Source organism: Capricornis sumatraensis, chromosome 3 (assembly GCF_032405125.1).
Source record: "Capricornis sumatraensis isolate serow.1 chromosome 3, serow.2, whole genome shotgun sequence".
NCBI classification, from domain to species: domain Eukaryota; kingdom Metazoa; phylum Chordata; class Mammalia; order Artiodactyla; family Bovidae; genus Capricornis; species Capricornis sumatraensis.
In genome coordinates this window covers 13,786,264-13,800,104 of record NC_091071.1, presented here as the reverse complement: position 1 = coordinate 13,800,104, position 13,841 = coordinate 13,786,264, and the positions used below count along the sequence as shown (strand labels likewise).

General features: G+C 41.1%; 1 protein-coding gene across 1 annotated transcript in view; it reads left to right on the top strand.

Moving 5' to 3' along the window:
• The window catches only part of LOC138076148 (S-adenosyl-L-methionine-dependent tRNA 4-demethylwyosine synthase TYW1), a 140,268-nt gene that overhangs the window by 23,613 nt on the left and 102,814 nt on the right, over nt 1-13,841 (top strand). Inside the window, exon 9 of the mRNA XM_068968376.1 lies at nt 3,824-3,876. Coding sequence (XP_068824477.1) covers nt 3,824-3,876 — 53 coding nt within the window. The remainder of the gene's footprint in view (nt 1-3,823; nt 3,877-13,841) is intronic.

Genomic DNA, 13,841 nt, shown 5'->3' with positions numbered 1-13,841 from the left:
TGCGGTTGACGGGTGTTGTTCCACTGTCTAGTGGCTCACGTTGCTTCTCATGAGGCCTCTTTAGTCATCTTCTGCTTGTTCCTTTCAAATGTAATGTTTTTTACCCCCTGGCTAATTTTAAGATTTTCTTCTAACTACTGATTTTGAGTGATTTTAATTATGTCTCAATGTAGCTTTCTTTATGTTTCTTTACTTGAGATTTGGTGAGGTTCTCACTTCTGTGGATATGTCGTTTTAATTGAATTTGGACAAATTTTGGCCATTGTTTCTTCAAGTATTTTTCCGCTACTCTGTCCCTTTGCTCTTCCCTGGGGACTCCAATAAATAGGCCTCTTGAATTTGACCCACAGCTCACAGATGTGCTTTTCATACTTTAAAATTATTTTGTCTGTCCTGCTTTACATTATTGGATAGTTTCTATTGCTGTCTTCAAGTTTAACTCAGTAATCTTTTCTTCTCTAATGCTGAATCTCCCATTACTTCTGTCCAGTGTGTCTTCCAACCCAGAGGTAGGTTTCATCTCTAGAAGGTCAGTTTAGGTCCTTTTCTACCTTCCATGTCTCCACTTCACTTTTGGAGCCTGTGGAATACAATTTTAACCGTTTCATTGTCCTTACCTGCTAACATTTGTGTCATGTCTGGGTCCGTTTTTGTTACTGGAGTATTTTCCTCATTACTGGTCATGTTTTCCTAGTTTTTGTGCACGCTTGGTAATCTTTGGATGTTATTGTTTGCTTGCTAAGTCGTTTTTAACTCTGTGACCCCATGGACTACAATATGCCAGGCCTCTCTGTCCCTCACTATCTCCTGGAGTTCACCCAAGTTCATGTCCATTGAATCAGTGATGCCGTCTAACCATCACATCCACTGCTGCCCTCTTCTTCTTTTGCCTTCAGTCTTTCCCAGCATCAGGGTCTTTTCTAATGAGTCTGGTGTCTGATTGGATATCAGGCCTAATTTTACCTTTTGGAGTGCTGGATATTTTTGTATTCCTGAAAACATTTTTGAGATTTATTCTGGGGCAAAGATAAATTACTTGGAAACAGCTTGAGCCTTTTAATCTTGCTTTTATGATTTGTTGGATGAGACCAGAGCTAATTTTTTTCCCCACCATTGAGGCAGAACCCTTCTGTGTACTCTGTGCAGTGCCTTGGGAATCTTGAGGTTATCTGTCTGCCGGGTAGGAACAGGAACAGTTCCCAGCCGGCTGTGAGTACCAGGCATACCTTTAATCTTTTCAGATGGTTCTTTCCTATTGTTGGGTAGCTTTTCTCTCACATGTGCACTAAGCAGTATAGGAATCCTCTGCAGAGTTCCGTCTCTGTGTAGCCCTTGTCTCTGCTGAACTCGATCCTGCAAACTTAAGCCACAGGGTTTCTCTAGACTCTATTTCTGTGTTCTCAGCTCAGGGAGAATGCTGAGCTCTACTTAGGTTCTCCCTCCCTGCTGCATAGCTTGGAAACTTCCAAGGCAGTAAGCTTGGATAATGGTAAGGCTCAACCTTGTTTGTTTCCCATCTCTGTTGGATCATTGTCCTTTGATGCCAGATGTTTCATGTCTTGAAAACTGTTGTTTCATATATTTTGTCCAGTTTTGGTATTTCAAGTGGGGATTAAACCCTCTGGTACTCCATCTTGGGAAGAAGAAAAACCCTGCACTTGGATTCTTAGCAACTGCATAGTGTGAATTGTGGTCAACTAAGGTCGTTTGGAGAAGGCAATGGCACCCCACTCTAGTGTTCTTGCCTGGAAAGGAGCCTGGAAGGCTGCCATCTGTGGGGTTGCACAGAGTCAGACGTGACTGATGTGACTTAGCAGCAGCAGCAAGGTCATTCCATCCTGTGCTGTACAGTCTTTACCTACCTAAATGCAGATTTTTGTAGAACCCTGTGTATCTTGGGAGTTCAGTTCAGTCGCTCAGTCGTGTCTGACTCTTTGCGACCCCATGAATTGCAGCACGCCAGGCCTCCCTGTCCATCACCATCTCCTGGAGTCCACCCAAACCCATGTCCATTGAGTCAGTGATGCCATCCAGCCATCTCATCCTCTGTCGTCCCCTTCTCCTGCCCTCAGTCTTTCCCAGCATCAGGGTCTTTTCAAATGAGTCAGCTCTTTGCATCAGGGGGCCAAAGTATTGGAGTTTCACCTTTAGCATCAGTCCTTCCAAAGAACACCCAGGGCTGATCTCCTTTAGGATGGACTGGTTGGATCTCCTTGCAGTCCAAGGGACTCTCAAGAGTCTTCTCCAACACCACAGTTCAAAAGCATCAATTCTTCGGCGCTCAGCTTCCTTCACAGTCCAACTCTCACATCCATACATGACCACTGGAAAAACCATAGCCTTGACTAGATGGACCTTTGTTGACAAAGTAATGCCTCTGCTTTTGAATATGCTAGCTAGGTTGGTCATAACTTTCCTTCCAAGGAGTAAGCGTCTGTTAATTTCATGGCTGCAATCACCATCTGCAGTGATTTTGGAGCCCAGAAAAATAAAGTCAGCTATTGTTTCCATTGTTTCCCCATCTATTTCCATGAAGTGATGGGACCAGATGCCATGATCTTAGTTTTCTGAATGTTGAGCTTTAAGCCAACTTTTTCACTAGAAAGATGTAAAAAACTAGTAGAGTGTGATTTCTATGATAGTGCTGTGAGCAACATATAATGTAGGAGTCCAAAAAAGCTAGAATTTTCTCCGGGAATCTATAAAACGCTTATTCTGTATCTGAGATTAGCTATTCATTTGGACTTGGTTCCATCTTCAAGTAGATAAGCAGTTCTTTGTTTATATGCAAGATGTTTACACAAATGTGGAAGAGGATAAAAGACAAAGCCTCATAGTATTGCCACTAGAGACTTGTAATCCAAATTGACTTTGTTCCATTAATCATCGCACTGTGAACATGGGTGTTTAACCAGCCACTGATCTACTTACGCCATCATCCAGGCTGTATTTCTCCATTTACCTCATTTGTCTGCAAGTCAAGGGTCTTTTTGTGCAAGCGACTCATGGTAATTGTGGTTTATTACTTGAAGCCTCATGAGAAACTTTACTAAATGCTTTCTGAAATCAGTATGTTCTACTTGTTTGCTCCATCAGTGTGTTAAAATAAGGAAATGTGATTGCTTTGGCATAGCTTTTCCATGCTTTTCAAGTCTCATGTGGCTCAAAAAATTTAAAAGCCAGGTTGTGGAGGGTGCTGAGAATTCATGTCAGGTTCCTAGAATTTTATTTTCCCACTTTTGAGGACAATATTTCTTTCTTTTAATCTCTTGCCCATCTGATTATTTATTTTTGAAGATTATTGATGACAGTTCCCCAGTCGTTTTTTGTACAGAAATGTATGGTTAGTTGCTTTTGCTGTTTGTTGTAGTCTATGGTTCTTTTTTATCTCTATAAATGTTCCTTGGGTCCTTGTACAGCATGTGTGTCTTGTGGTTGTTGAGTGCAGTCTCTCTCTCTGTGCCCTTGATCAAGTTTACTTTGTTGCTTCAGATCTTAGGGCTCCACTGAGTTTTGATCTGTGAGATCTGTTAGATACTGAGAGATCTTAAAATGACTTCCTGTGATTTTGGATTGGCTTATTGTTTCTTGATGTATTTTGAGCCTGTGTTATTAGATGTATACATATTTTAAATTGTTGTACCATCCTGGTCAATTAAACCTTAGTGCCCTTGGGATTGTTGTCTGTTATTATTTAAGTGAAGAAAAATGATTTTGCTACAGTTTTATAATCACTTTTATAATATATACATATATATAAAATCACTTTTTGATATAAGGCTTTGAATAATTTCAAGTTTGTGCTCCCTGTTTTTTCATTCAGGTTATCAGTTGATTGGGAGCCACTCTGGGGTGAAGCTTTGCAGATGGACAAAGGTATTTGTTTTTGTTCAAATATTATTTCTGTTTTAGGCAACTTTTCTATGACTGTTATATGCAATGCATTTTACCATTTTAAAAGGGTTAATTTACATTTAATAAAGTGTAATGATTTTCAATGAATTAGTTACATGAGTTTAGCATATGTTGATGGATGTAAAAAATTCTTATCAAACACCTGAATTAAGCTGTAGACTATTTCCCTCACCCCTACAAGTTTACGTATGACTGTCTCTGGGCAGTAGCCTTGCCCTGACAGGCACGCAACAGTTGTTCTCTTTGGTCTCACTGTAGTTTAGTTTTGCCTGTTGTAGAATTTCACATGAATAAGACCGTATAATGTGTAGCTTTTTGCTAATGGCTTCTTAAATTCAACATCAGGTTTCTCAGATTCATCCACATATAACGTGTATCAGCTGATTCCTTTTTGTTGCTGAATACTGTGCAGTAGTATAGGCATGGTGCTCAGGGAAGCCTCCGTGGCTCAGCGGTAAAGAATCTGCCTGCAGGCAGGAGATGCAGGAAGAGGTGAGTTCGATCCCTGGGTTGGGAAGATCCTCTGGCGTAGGAAATGGCAGCCCACTTCAGTATTCTTGCAGGGAAAAATCCTAGGGGCTGAGGAACCTGGACATGACTGAACGACTATACACACACATTCAGTATTATGAACATACCATGTTTAAAATCTGTTGACTGTTGATAGTTGTTTGGGTTGTTCTCAGATTTTAGCTATTAAGAATAAAATGACTGTGAATGTGTGTATACAGTGCTTTTTTTGGTGTGAAGATATGTTTGATTTCATCTGGGTGTATACCTAGGAGTGGGATTGCTAAGTCATAGGGCAGGTAAAGTCCATGGGGTCACGAAGAGTCAGACACTACTGAGCTACTTCACTTTCACTTTTCACTTTCATGCACTGGAGAAGGCAATGGCAACCCACTCCAGTGTTCTTGCCTGGAGAATCCCAGGGATGAGGGAGCCTGGGGGCTGCCGTCTGTGGGGTCGCACAGAGTCGGACACGACTGAAGTGACTTAGCAGCAGCAGCAGGGCAGGTATATATTTAACTTTATAAGAAACTCCCAGTCTGTTTGCAGTGTGGTTGTACTATTTTATAGTTGCATCAGCAATTTAAGAAAGTCACTATATTCTCTCACCATCATGTGGGGTTATAAATTTTTTTCTGATTGTGAAGTGGTACCATTTTGGTTTTAATTTACATTTTGAAGATAACTACTGATGATGAGGAGCACCTTTTCATGACATATTGGCCTTTCATAGTTATGCTGCCTCTGTTCAGATATTTTACCCAAACTGAATAGTTTGTATTATTGATTTGTAGGAGTTCTTTATATATTGTGGATAGGAGAGTTTTGCCTGATGCACACTCTTGTTTTCTCTTAGTCTGTGGTTTCCTCTTTCATTTCCCTAATGGTGTCCTTTGAAGTTTTTAATGTGAATAAAATCTAATTTATCCTTTTTTCTCTTTTGGTTATTACTTTTCATATGTTAAGAAGTCTTTGTCAACTTGAAGGTCACAAAGATAGTTTATGTTTTCTTCTGGAAGCTTCATATATAGTTTTAACCTTTATGTTTAGGTCTTGAATTAATTTATATGAATGGTGTGAGGTAAGGATCAAGATTGTTCCTTTCCACCACCTGTCACCTACATGGATATTCTGATGTTTTCGCACTATTTGTTAAGAAAGGATTTTCCTTTCACCATTGAATTACTTTTAGGCCTTTGTAGAAAGGTCAGTCAGCTGTATGTAGGAAGGCCTGTTTCTGGACTACTCTTATTCGGTTGCATTGATGTGTTTGTCCTTAAACCAATACCACAATTGGCTTGATTACAGTGGTTTTGTAATAAGTTTTAAATCATGCAGTATAAGTTCTCTGTCTTGGTCTTTAATTTTCAAGATTGTTTCTTCTCTTCCGGGTCTTCTGTATTTCCATATACACTTTAGGATCAGTCTATGAATTTCTATTGTATGTATTTATTTCTGTATCTAATCTGTTTTCTTACGTTCTGTATTTGTCTGTTTGTCATCTTTGTACCTCAGGGCCAATTGCATAATTTCTTACTTTCTGTATTTTTAAAAAAATATTTTATTATTATTGTTTTTGATTTTTGGCTGCACTGGATCTTTGTTGCCACGCATGGGCTTTCTCTAGTTGCAGCGAGCAGGGGCTACTACTTCTGTAGTTGTGGTGGACGGGCTTCTCATTGCGTGTCTCCTCTTGTTGTGGAGCATGGGCTTTAGGGCACACTGCCTCAGCAGTTGTGGCATACGGGCTTAGTTGCCTTGGACCATATGGGATCTTCCTGGACTAGGGATTAGATCCGTTTCCCCTGCATTGGCAGGTGGATTCTCAACCACTGGACCACCAGAGACGTCCTTACTTTCTGTATTCTTGATGCTCTGGCAGGCTCATAGAGACTGCCCCTCCCAGGGCTAATTCCTGAAGATTAACAACAGCTTGCCTTGAGCATACCTTTCATCTGTGATTCTAAATCTGTAGCCTTCAGCTCCCTCCTTATCTGACTCTCTCACACACCAAGCCAATATCTTCCCTGCCCTAAATCATGCCAGGGCCTGATACAGAAAGCTAGAGATAGCCCTGTAGTCCAGAGCCCACTGGAATAATTCATGTCAGCCAGTCCGGCATCATTTACCCTGCTCTGCTTTCCTCTCTTAAGGAGACTCCAGTAAGGGCTGTGGCCCAGGCTTTCCCCTCACTTCTCTCTGCTTCCTGAACAAACCCTGTGTGGCATGGTGTGCACCTTTCTCTCGGAGTATGTAAGTGATATCTTCCTTCAGTAGCATTGGCCTGTGTCGGCACTCAGTCACCCTTGTGAATTAATTCCCATGGATACAAATAAGATAGCGTTAAAATGATTGTATTTTCTAATGAAAATGCAGTGATGTACAATATTATGTTAGTTTCAGGCATATGACATAAGTTGACATTTGCATACATTATGAAAGGCTCACCACAATAAGTCTAGTAACCATCTGTCCCCATACAAAGTTGTTACACTATTGTTGATAATATTCCTTCTGTTGTATATTATATCCCTGTGATTTGTTTATTATAAAACTGGAGGTTTGAACCTCTTAATTCCATCACCTATTTTGTCCACCCTGTCTCCCCTCCCTTCTCTCCCTTCTGACCATGACCAGTTCTCTGTATCTGAGTCTGTTTTCATTTTATTTGTTTGTTTTGTTTTATAGATTGCACATATGAGGTAAGGTCATGTGGTGTTTATTTCTCTGACTGACTTACCATAGTAGCCTCAAGGTCCATCCATATTGCTGCAAATGTCAAGGTTTCATTCTTTTTCTGGCTGAGTAATATTACCCTGTGTGTGTGTGTCTATATATATGTCTATCCATATCACAGTTTCTGTATCCATTCCTCTGTCAATAGACACTAAGTTTACATCTGTATCTTGGCTCTGGTAAATAATGCTGCATTGAACATTGGAGTACATGTATCTTTTCTGATTACTGTTCTTGTTTTCTTTGGGTAAATATTCAGTAGTAAAATTGCTGGGTCGTATAGAAGTTCTCTTTTTGATTTTTTGAGGAACCTCCATAACTGCTTTCCATAGTGGCTGCACCCATTTACAGTCACACCAGCCATGCGTGAGGGTTCCCTTTTCTCCACATCCTCACCAGCACTTACCATTTGTTGCCTTTTTGATGATAGTGATTCTGAAAGATGTTAAGTGGTGTCTCATTGTGGTTTTGATTTGCATTTCCTTGAAAATTAGTGATATTGAGCATCTTGTCATGTGTCTGTTGGCTGCCTGCATTTCCTCTCTGGAAGAATGTCTATTCAGGGTGCCTGCCCATTCTTTAATTGGGTTGTTTGATTTTGCTGCTATTAAGTTGTGTGTATTTTTATATATTTTGGATGTCAACCCCTTATTGGATATATTGTTTGCAAATATCTTGTTCCATTTAGTAGGCTGCTGTTTTGGTTGTTGAGAGTTTCCTTCACTGTGTAAAAGCTTTTTGGTTATCAATATAGTCCCATTTATTTATTTTTGCTTTCGTTTCCCTTGCCTTAGGAGACATATCCAAAAAACATTGCTAAAACTGATGTTGAAGAGTGTGCTGCCCAAGTTTTCCTCTAGGAGTTTTATAGTTTCAGGCCTTACATTTAACTCTTTGATCCATTTTGAGTTTATTTTTGTATATGGTGTGAGGAAATAGTTCATTTTGATTCTTTTGCGTGTAGCTGTCCAGTATTCCCAACATCCTTTACTGAAGAGGCTATCTTTTCCCTGTCGTGTATTCTTGCCTCCTTTGTAACAGATTCGTTGATCATACAAGTGTAGATTTATTTCTGAGTTCTCGTTTCTACTCCTTTGATCTATGTGGGTGGATTGGAAACAGAAATGGTAGTAAGAGTAGTTAAAGGAAGTGAGATGGGCCTCTGGTGACACTTCCAGAGTAAGATTTAAAGATGACAGGCAGTCCTCAAATAAGTAAGTTCAATTTCAAATAATTATTGCAAGATAGAGTTCTCATCACTGTGCTGTAAAAATTAGCAATACCTAAAATGACCACAGTAACTTCTGAAACAACTTTGATTTGTGAGAATCCTGTATCTCATGTCTTAATATTTCATATGTTAACTTAATATTTGGTTTCAAGTCTACCAAAAGCATCTCGAATCTCTTCTGTATTGTTTTTATAGGTGGCACCTACACATATAACATGGGATGCATGTATTGTGTTAGTGACTTAAATACTAGAAGCAGTATTATTCTCTGTGGTGTGGGTTTTCAAAATGGTGAAATTTCTTACAAAAGCTCCGCACCAAAGAAAGTCTTTTCTGTCCTCATTTTCCATAGTAGCTACATTCCTGGAAAATTCAGTGTATGGTAGAGTGTTCAGAAAATACTTTATCTGTAAAATGAAGTTGGAATCTAAGCGTGGATGGTTATAATCAGGTTTTTCACAAGTATGGAGGTGTCATGAGTCATTTGAAAGGAAGTGGCTAATAAGACCCTTCGTGTGTGTGGGCGGGTGGGGTGTGTGTGGGAGGGTGGGGTGGGTGGGGAGGGCTATCTTAAACATTACAGGAGATGTGAAAATCTTGCCCCTCCCCTCACTTATTGCCAGTAGTGCTTCCCAACCATTTTGATAACAACAGTATTTCAGGGAGTTTCCAGAATACCCCCAGATAGTGTGGACCCCATTGAGAACCTCTGCCCCAATCCATTTTCATTGCCATCCTTGCATTTCAGGTTTTCCTCCTGAACGTTGCAGCTAGGTTTTTTTTTCCCCTCTACTTCTGACCTCCAGTGAATCCCCTCCGCTACCTGCTCAATTTATCTGACATTAACCAGGTTAATCTCTGAAGTTCAGTTCTCATTTAGCCATTCTGTTCTCTGAAGCCTTATGGTAGCTCTTCATTACTTCTTATTCAACATATCAATTGGGACGTGTAATAGGCATCTTAAACTTAATGTGTCAGAAACAGAATTCCTGATTTCCTCTCCTAAATCTGTTCTCAGTCTTCACTCCAGCGATTTATGACAACACTGTCCTTTCAGGCCAGAACCCTGGGAGTCATTTCTATTCTTCTGTTGTTTTTCTGTTTTTTGCTTTTGTACCCTTCCACATCTATTCCGTGAGCACATCTTTTCAAACTATATCCAGAGTATAACTACTTCTCAGCGTTTATACGGCTGTGCCTGGATCCAAGTCACTGTCATATGCGCCTTTTGATATTGTAAGTGATCTCCTAACTGCTGCTCCTGGTTCCACTCAGTCATCTCTACTGCTGTTCTTGTGCAGCAGCTGGATGCCTCAGTTCATGTAACTCTTTTACCCCAAACTCCCAGGGGTTCTCATCTCTCTCAGAACCAAACCCTTAGTCCTTACAGAGGCCTCCAAGGATCCAATCTTCCGTGCTTCATCTCACCTTACTAGCCTTCTTGCTGTTCCCTGAATACACTGAACTCAGACTCCTCCCTGGCTTTCTGGTCTCTTGTGTGCTCACTGAGATCTCTGCTCAGTGAGCCTCTATCAGAGAGGCTCTCCTTTGACCACCTTTTTAAAATAAAAGCCTTCCCCTGGTCCCCTGACACCGCTTGCAATTTCTCCATAGCACTTTCTCTATAGCACTGTTATCAATGAACAAATTAGGTCTCGCTTATGAACTGTCTCCTCTTTCCCTTCTCATCTCCTCCCAACCTAAGAGTCTTCATTTTTCTTTCCAGTACTGAAAACAGAGCCTAGCATGTAGTAATTACTTAGTAAACATTTGTCAGATGACAGAATTATATAAAACCCCGAACCCGAGGAAGACCCTCTCTAGAATAGTTCTGATCTGCTTGTTCAGCTTTGTTTTCTGTTTTAACCTTCATGCATCCTGTGCTGCCTCTCTTCCCCCCTCTGATCTCCACCTGGCTGAATCCTCCCCATCTGTCCCAGTCAGGAAAACAGAAACCACCCTGGGTATTTTCACAAGAACAGATTTAATAAAGTAAATTAACTGAATGCTTACATAGCCATTGAAAGGCCTGGGGTAATGAAGGTCAGAGAGAACTGCTTCTTGCTTGGAGAAAGTCGAGAAGTGCTGGGCTCGCAGGACGCTGCTGGAAGTGACCTGAAACGCTGGCAACATTAAAGCAAATGTGTCCCAGGAGCTCGCTTGAAGCTGCTTCGGACTCAGTGTTTGTTGTACGCCCTTGTGTCTGCCAGCTGCTGCCAGTGAAGAATAACAGTTTTTCCTTTCTCGTCATCTAAGTCTTGGCATAAGTGCCTCTCACTGGTGGAGTCTAAGTCAGAACCCCTCAGACAGGGGAATCTGAGAAATATGGTATTGGGACTTCTTAGTCCCTACTTATAAGGGGAGGCACAGGACTCAGTATTAATAGCACTGTCTACCTCTTTAAATGCTCAGCATCTGTACACACCCTTCTACCTGTATTCACACTTTCAAACCATAAGAAAAACAAGACATTTGCTTCTCCCTAAACTGTTGTAATTATTACTCATGCAAGGGAGGATGTGTTCATTCTCTCCCTTCACTCTCTTTTGAGATCCTCTGCCTAGGGATGACATTATAAGGTTGACCACCACTGACCTGTCTTATATAAAATAGTTGGAGGGGAGGAAAGATAGTTATGTATATGCAAGCAAGAAAGACAGTATGTGTATTTGTAACTGCTCATATTTGTACTTGGTCACCTGGTCATGGTTGGTATTGCTAACTTCCTTCCTCCATGAGGCAGGCCGCATTTCCTTTGTGCGGTATCACTACCTCAATATGATGCCTCTTTGCAAAGGTGAGTGATTCTGTCAGTGAGGAGTCTGAGCCACTAACGGCTCCTCCTGTAATCTTCTCAACTTCTCCGACTGTAAAGGAGAATATTAAGGGCTTCCCAGGTGGCTTGGGGTAAAGAATCCACCTACAGTGCAGGGGACACAGGATACATGAGATTGATCCCTGGCTTGGGAAGAACCCCTGGAGGAGGAAATGGCAACCTGTTCCAGTATTCTTGCCTGAAAAATCCCATAGACAGAGGAGCTTGGTGGGCTCCAATCCATGGGATCACAAAGAGTGAGACGTGACTGAGAACACACACACAAAGAGATGTCTTGGAGGTCCCCTTGGGTTCCTGAGAAAATTTTTGTTTCTGTGACATGAGGAGCTCAAAGGAACCAGGGGCTAGTATTAACTGTCAAGAACTGTCTCCTCTTTCAGCCTCCTTACAAGCCAACATATTCACCTGGTAGAGTTTCATAGATGCTGGTGGAGGACCCAGGACTCCCAGGTCAGAGACAAAGGAACAGCAGGCAGATCGAGATTCCTGACCAGGTGGGGAGACAGATTCCGGACGCTTCCTGCTCCTCTGTCCTCCCTAAGTCCTCCTCCTGTTTGTACTTTTTTTTTTTTAGCAGTTTGCTTAACCAGTTTAGAATTTATTTTGCTCTGTAGTATGGAACAAATCTCTAAATCAGGGGTTAGCAAACCTTTTCTTAAAGGGCCAGATGGTAACTTTTTAAGGTTTGTGGGTCATATGATCTTGTGGCAGCTTTTCAACTATGCCATTGTAGCCCCGAAGCAACCATAGATATAAGTAAACAAATGTGGGTAACAGTATTCCAGTAAAACCTTACCTACAGAGACAGGCAGTAGCCTGACTTCGGCCCATGGGCTGCAGTATATTGAACACTGCACTGAACTCTTCATCCCCTGTCAAAAATGGAAGACTGAGATTTTACCCAGACTCTGTGTTTACTAAGCCTTAATCTAGCAACAGAAGCCCTCTCGGTTAGGTTTCTTCTTCCCTTGTATGCGATAAGAGTCCCTCTAACAAATTCCAGTGAGCCCAGAACCACTCGCAAAGGGGATTAAATGGGAGCCCCCCCAATAATAAGCAGCTGGGACAAATGCTCTTCTTCCCTGTTGGACCATGAATTACCCCTTCCTGGTAAGAGATATCAGATGGTCAAGTAAAAGTGGAAAGAGAGAGACCCTCTCCTTACCACCTTACTCCTGCAGTAATTGACCTGTCCTGTGACATGTTCTCTGTGCCTGCTGGGCCCAAGATTCCTTTCTTTCACTGAGAGATAGTATGGTGGTTTGGTGGCAGTCCCCTCCACAAGAAGTGGCCTGTCTATGGACGCCAAGCCTCTTTATTCTTGTCCTGAGACTCCCCTCTCCCATTCAGAGTTACTGGGGCTACCCAGGCCCCTTGGCCAGAGCAACTCTGCCAAATAAGCCACCTGTATGGGAACCGTGCTGGCCTGAGATTCCCCTCCTCCATGTGAAACCTCTTTCACCCCCTCTGATGGTACCAGCCGAGATCAGTGGGAGCCCAAGCAAAATTACATTGCAAAGCCTCTGAAAATTAAACTGCCACTGGAGCCACAGCATACAAAATAGTCCAGGACCTGCAAGCTCAGCCTAAACTAAGTGCCTGCTGCTAAAATGAAAGAATGAAATAGAATTTAGAGCCTCCTAACATAGTAGACAAAATGTCTAGGATGCAGTGAAAAAAATCACCTGTCATTCCAAGAACCATGAAAATCACAACTTGAGCAAAAAAAGATAATGAACTGACACCAACACCAGATGAATCAGATGGTGGAGTCATCTGACAAGGATTTTAAAGCAGCTGTCATAAAAATGCTTCAGCAATCACTTACAAAGTTTCTTGAAACAAATGAAAAAATAAAAAATCTCAGCAGAGAAATGCAAGTTATAAAAGGAACCAAGAGGGAATTATACAATTGAAAAAATACAGTAGCAGAGATAAAAACTCACTGAATGGGTGCAGTAACAGAGTGGAGATGACGGAGGGTAGAGCCAGGGACCTTACCAATTAGCAGGATGAGCTGTGACCAGGGCAAGTCAATAGACTTTACCCAACCTGAATAGCAGAGAGAATAAACGCCAAATAGGATAGAACCAAGGAAATCCACACGAAGATACCTTACAATTAATGCTCTGAAAGCTAAAGAAGAAAAAGATCTTGAAAGATGGTATATTTGACGTCAGATCTCTCATTTGAAATCATGGAGGCCAGAGAGAAGTGGCTCATGTTCTTCAAGCATTGAAAGAAAATACCTGTCAGTCATGATTTCTGTGTCTGGCAAAACTATCCTCCAAAATGAAGATTAACTAAACACATGATCAGATTAAAAAAAAAACTGATTTTGTTTCTAGCAAATCTGCTTTAAAGATCAGTTAAAGAAGCTATTCAAACCTAATGAAGTGATGAAAGAAAGATCTTAAAGCATGAGAAAGCAAAGCACAATGATAAAAAGAGCAGAAATATGAGTACATATATAGATGATCATTTTCCTCATAATTTTTATAATCATATTTGATGATTGAAGCAGAATATTAAAAAAATTTTATTTATTTTTATTTGGCTACACTGGGTCTTAGTTGCGGCAAGTGGGATCTTTAGTCTTCGTTGCAGCATGCA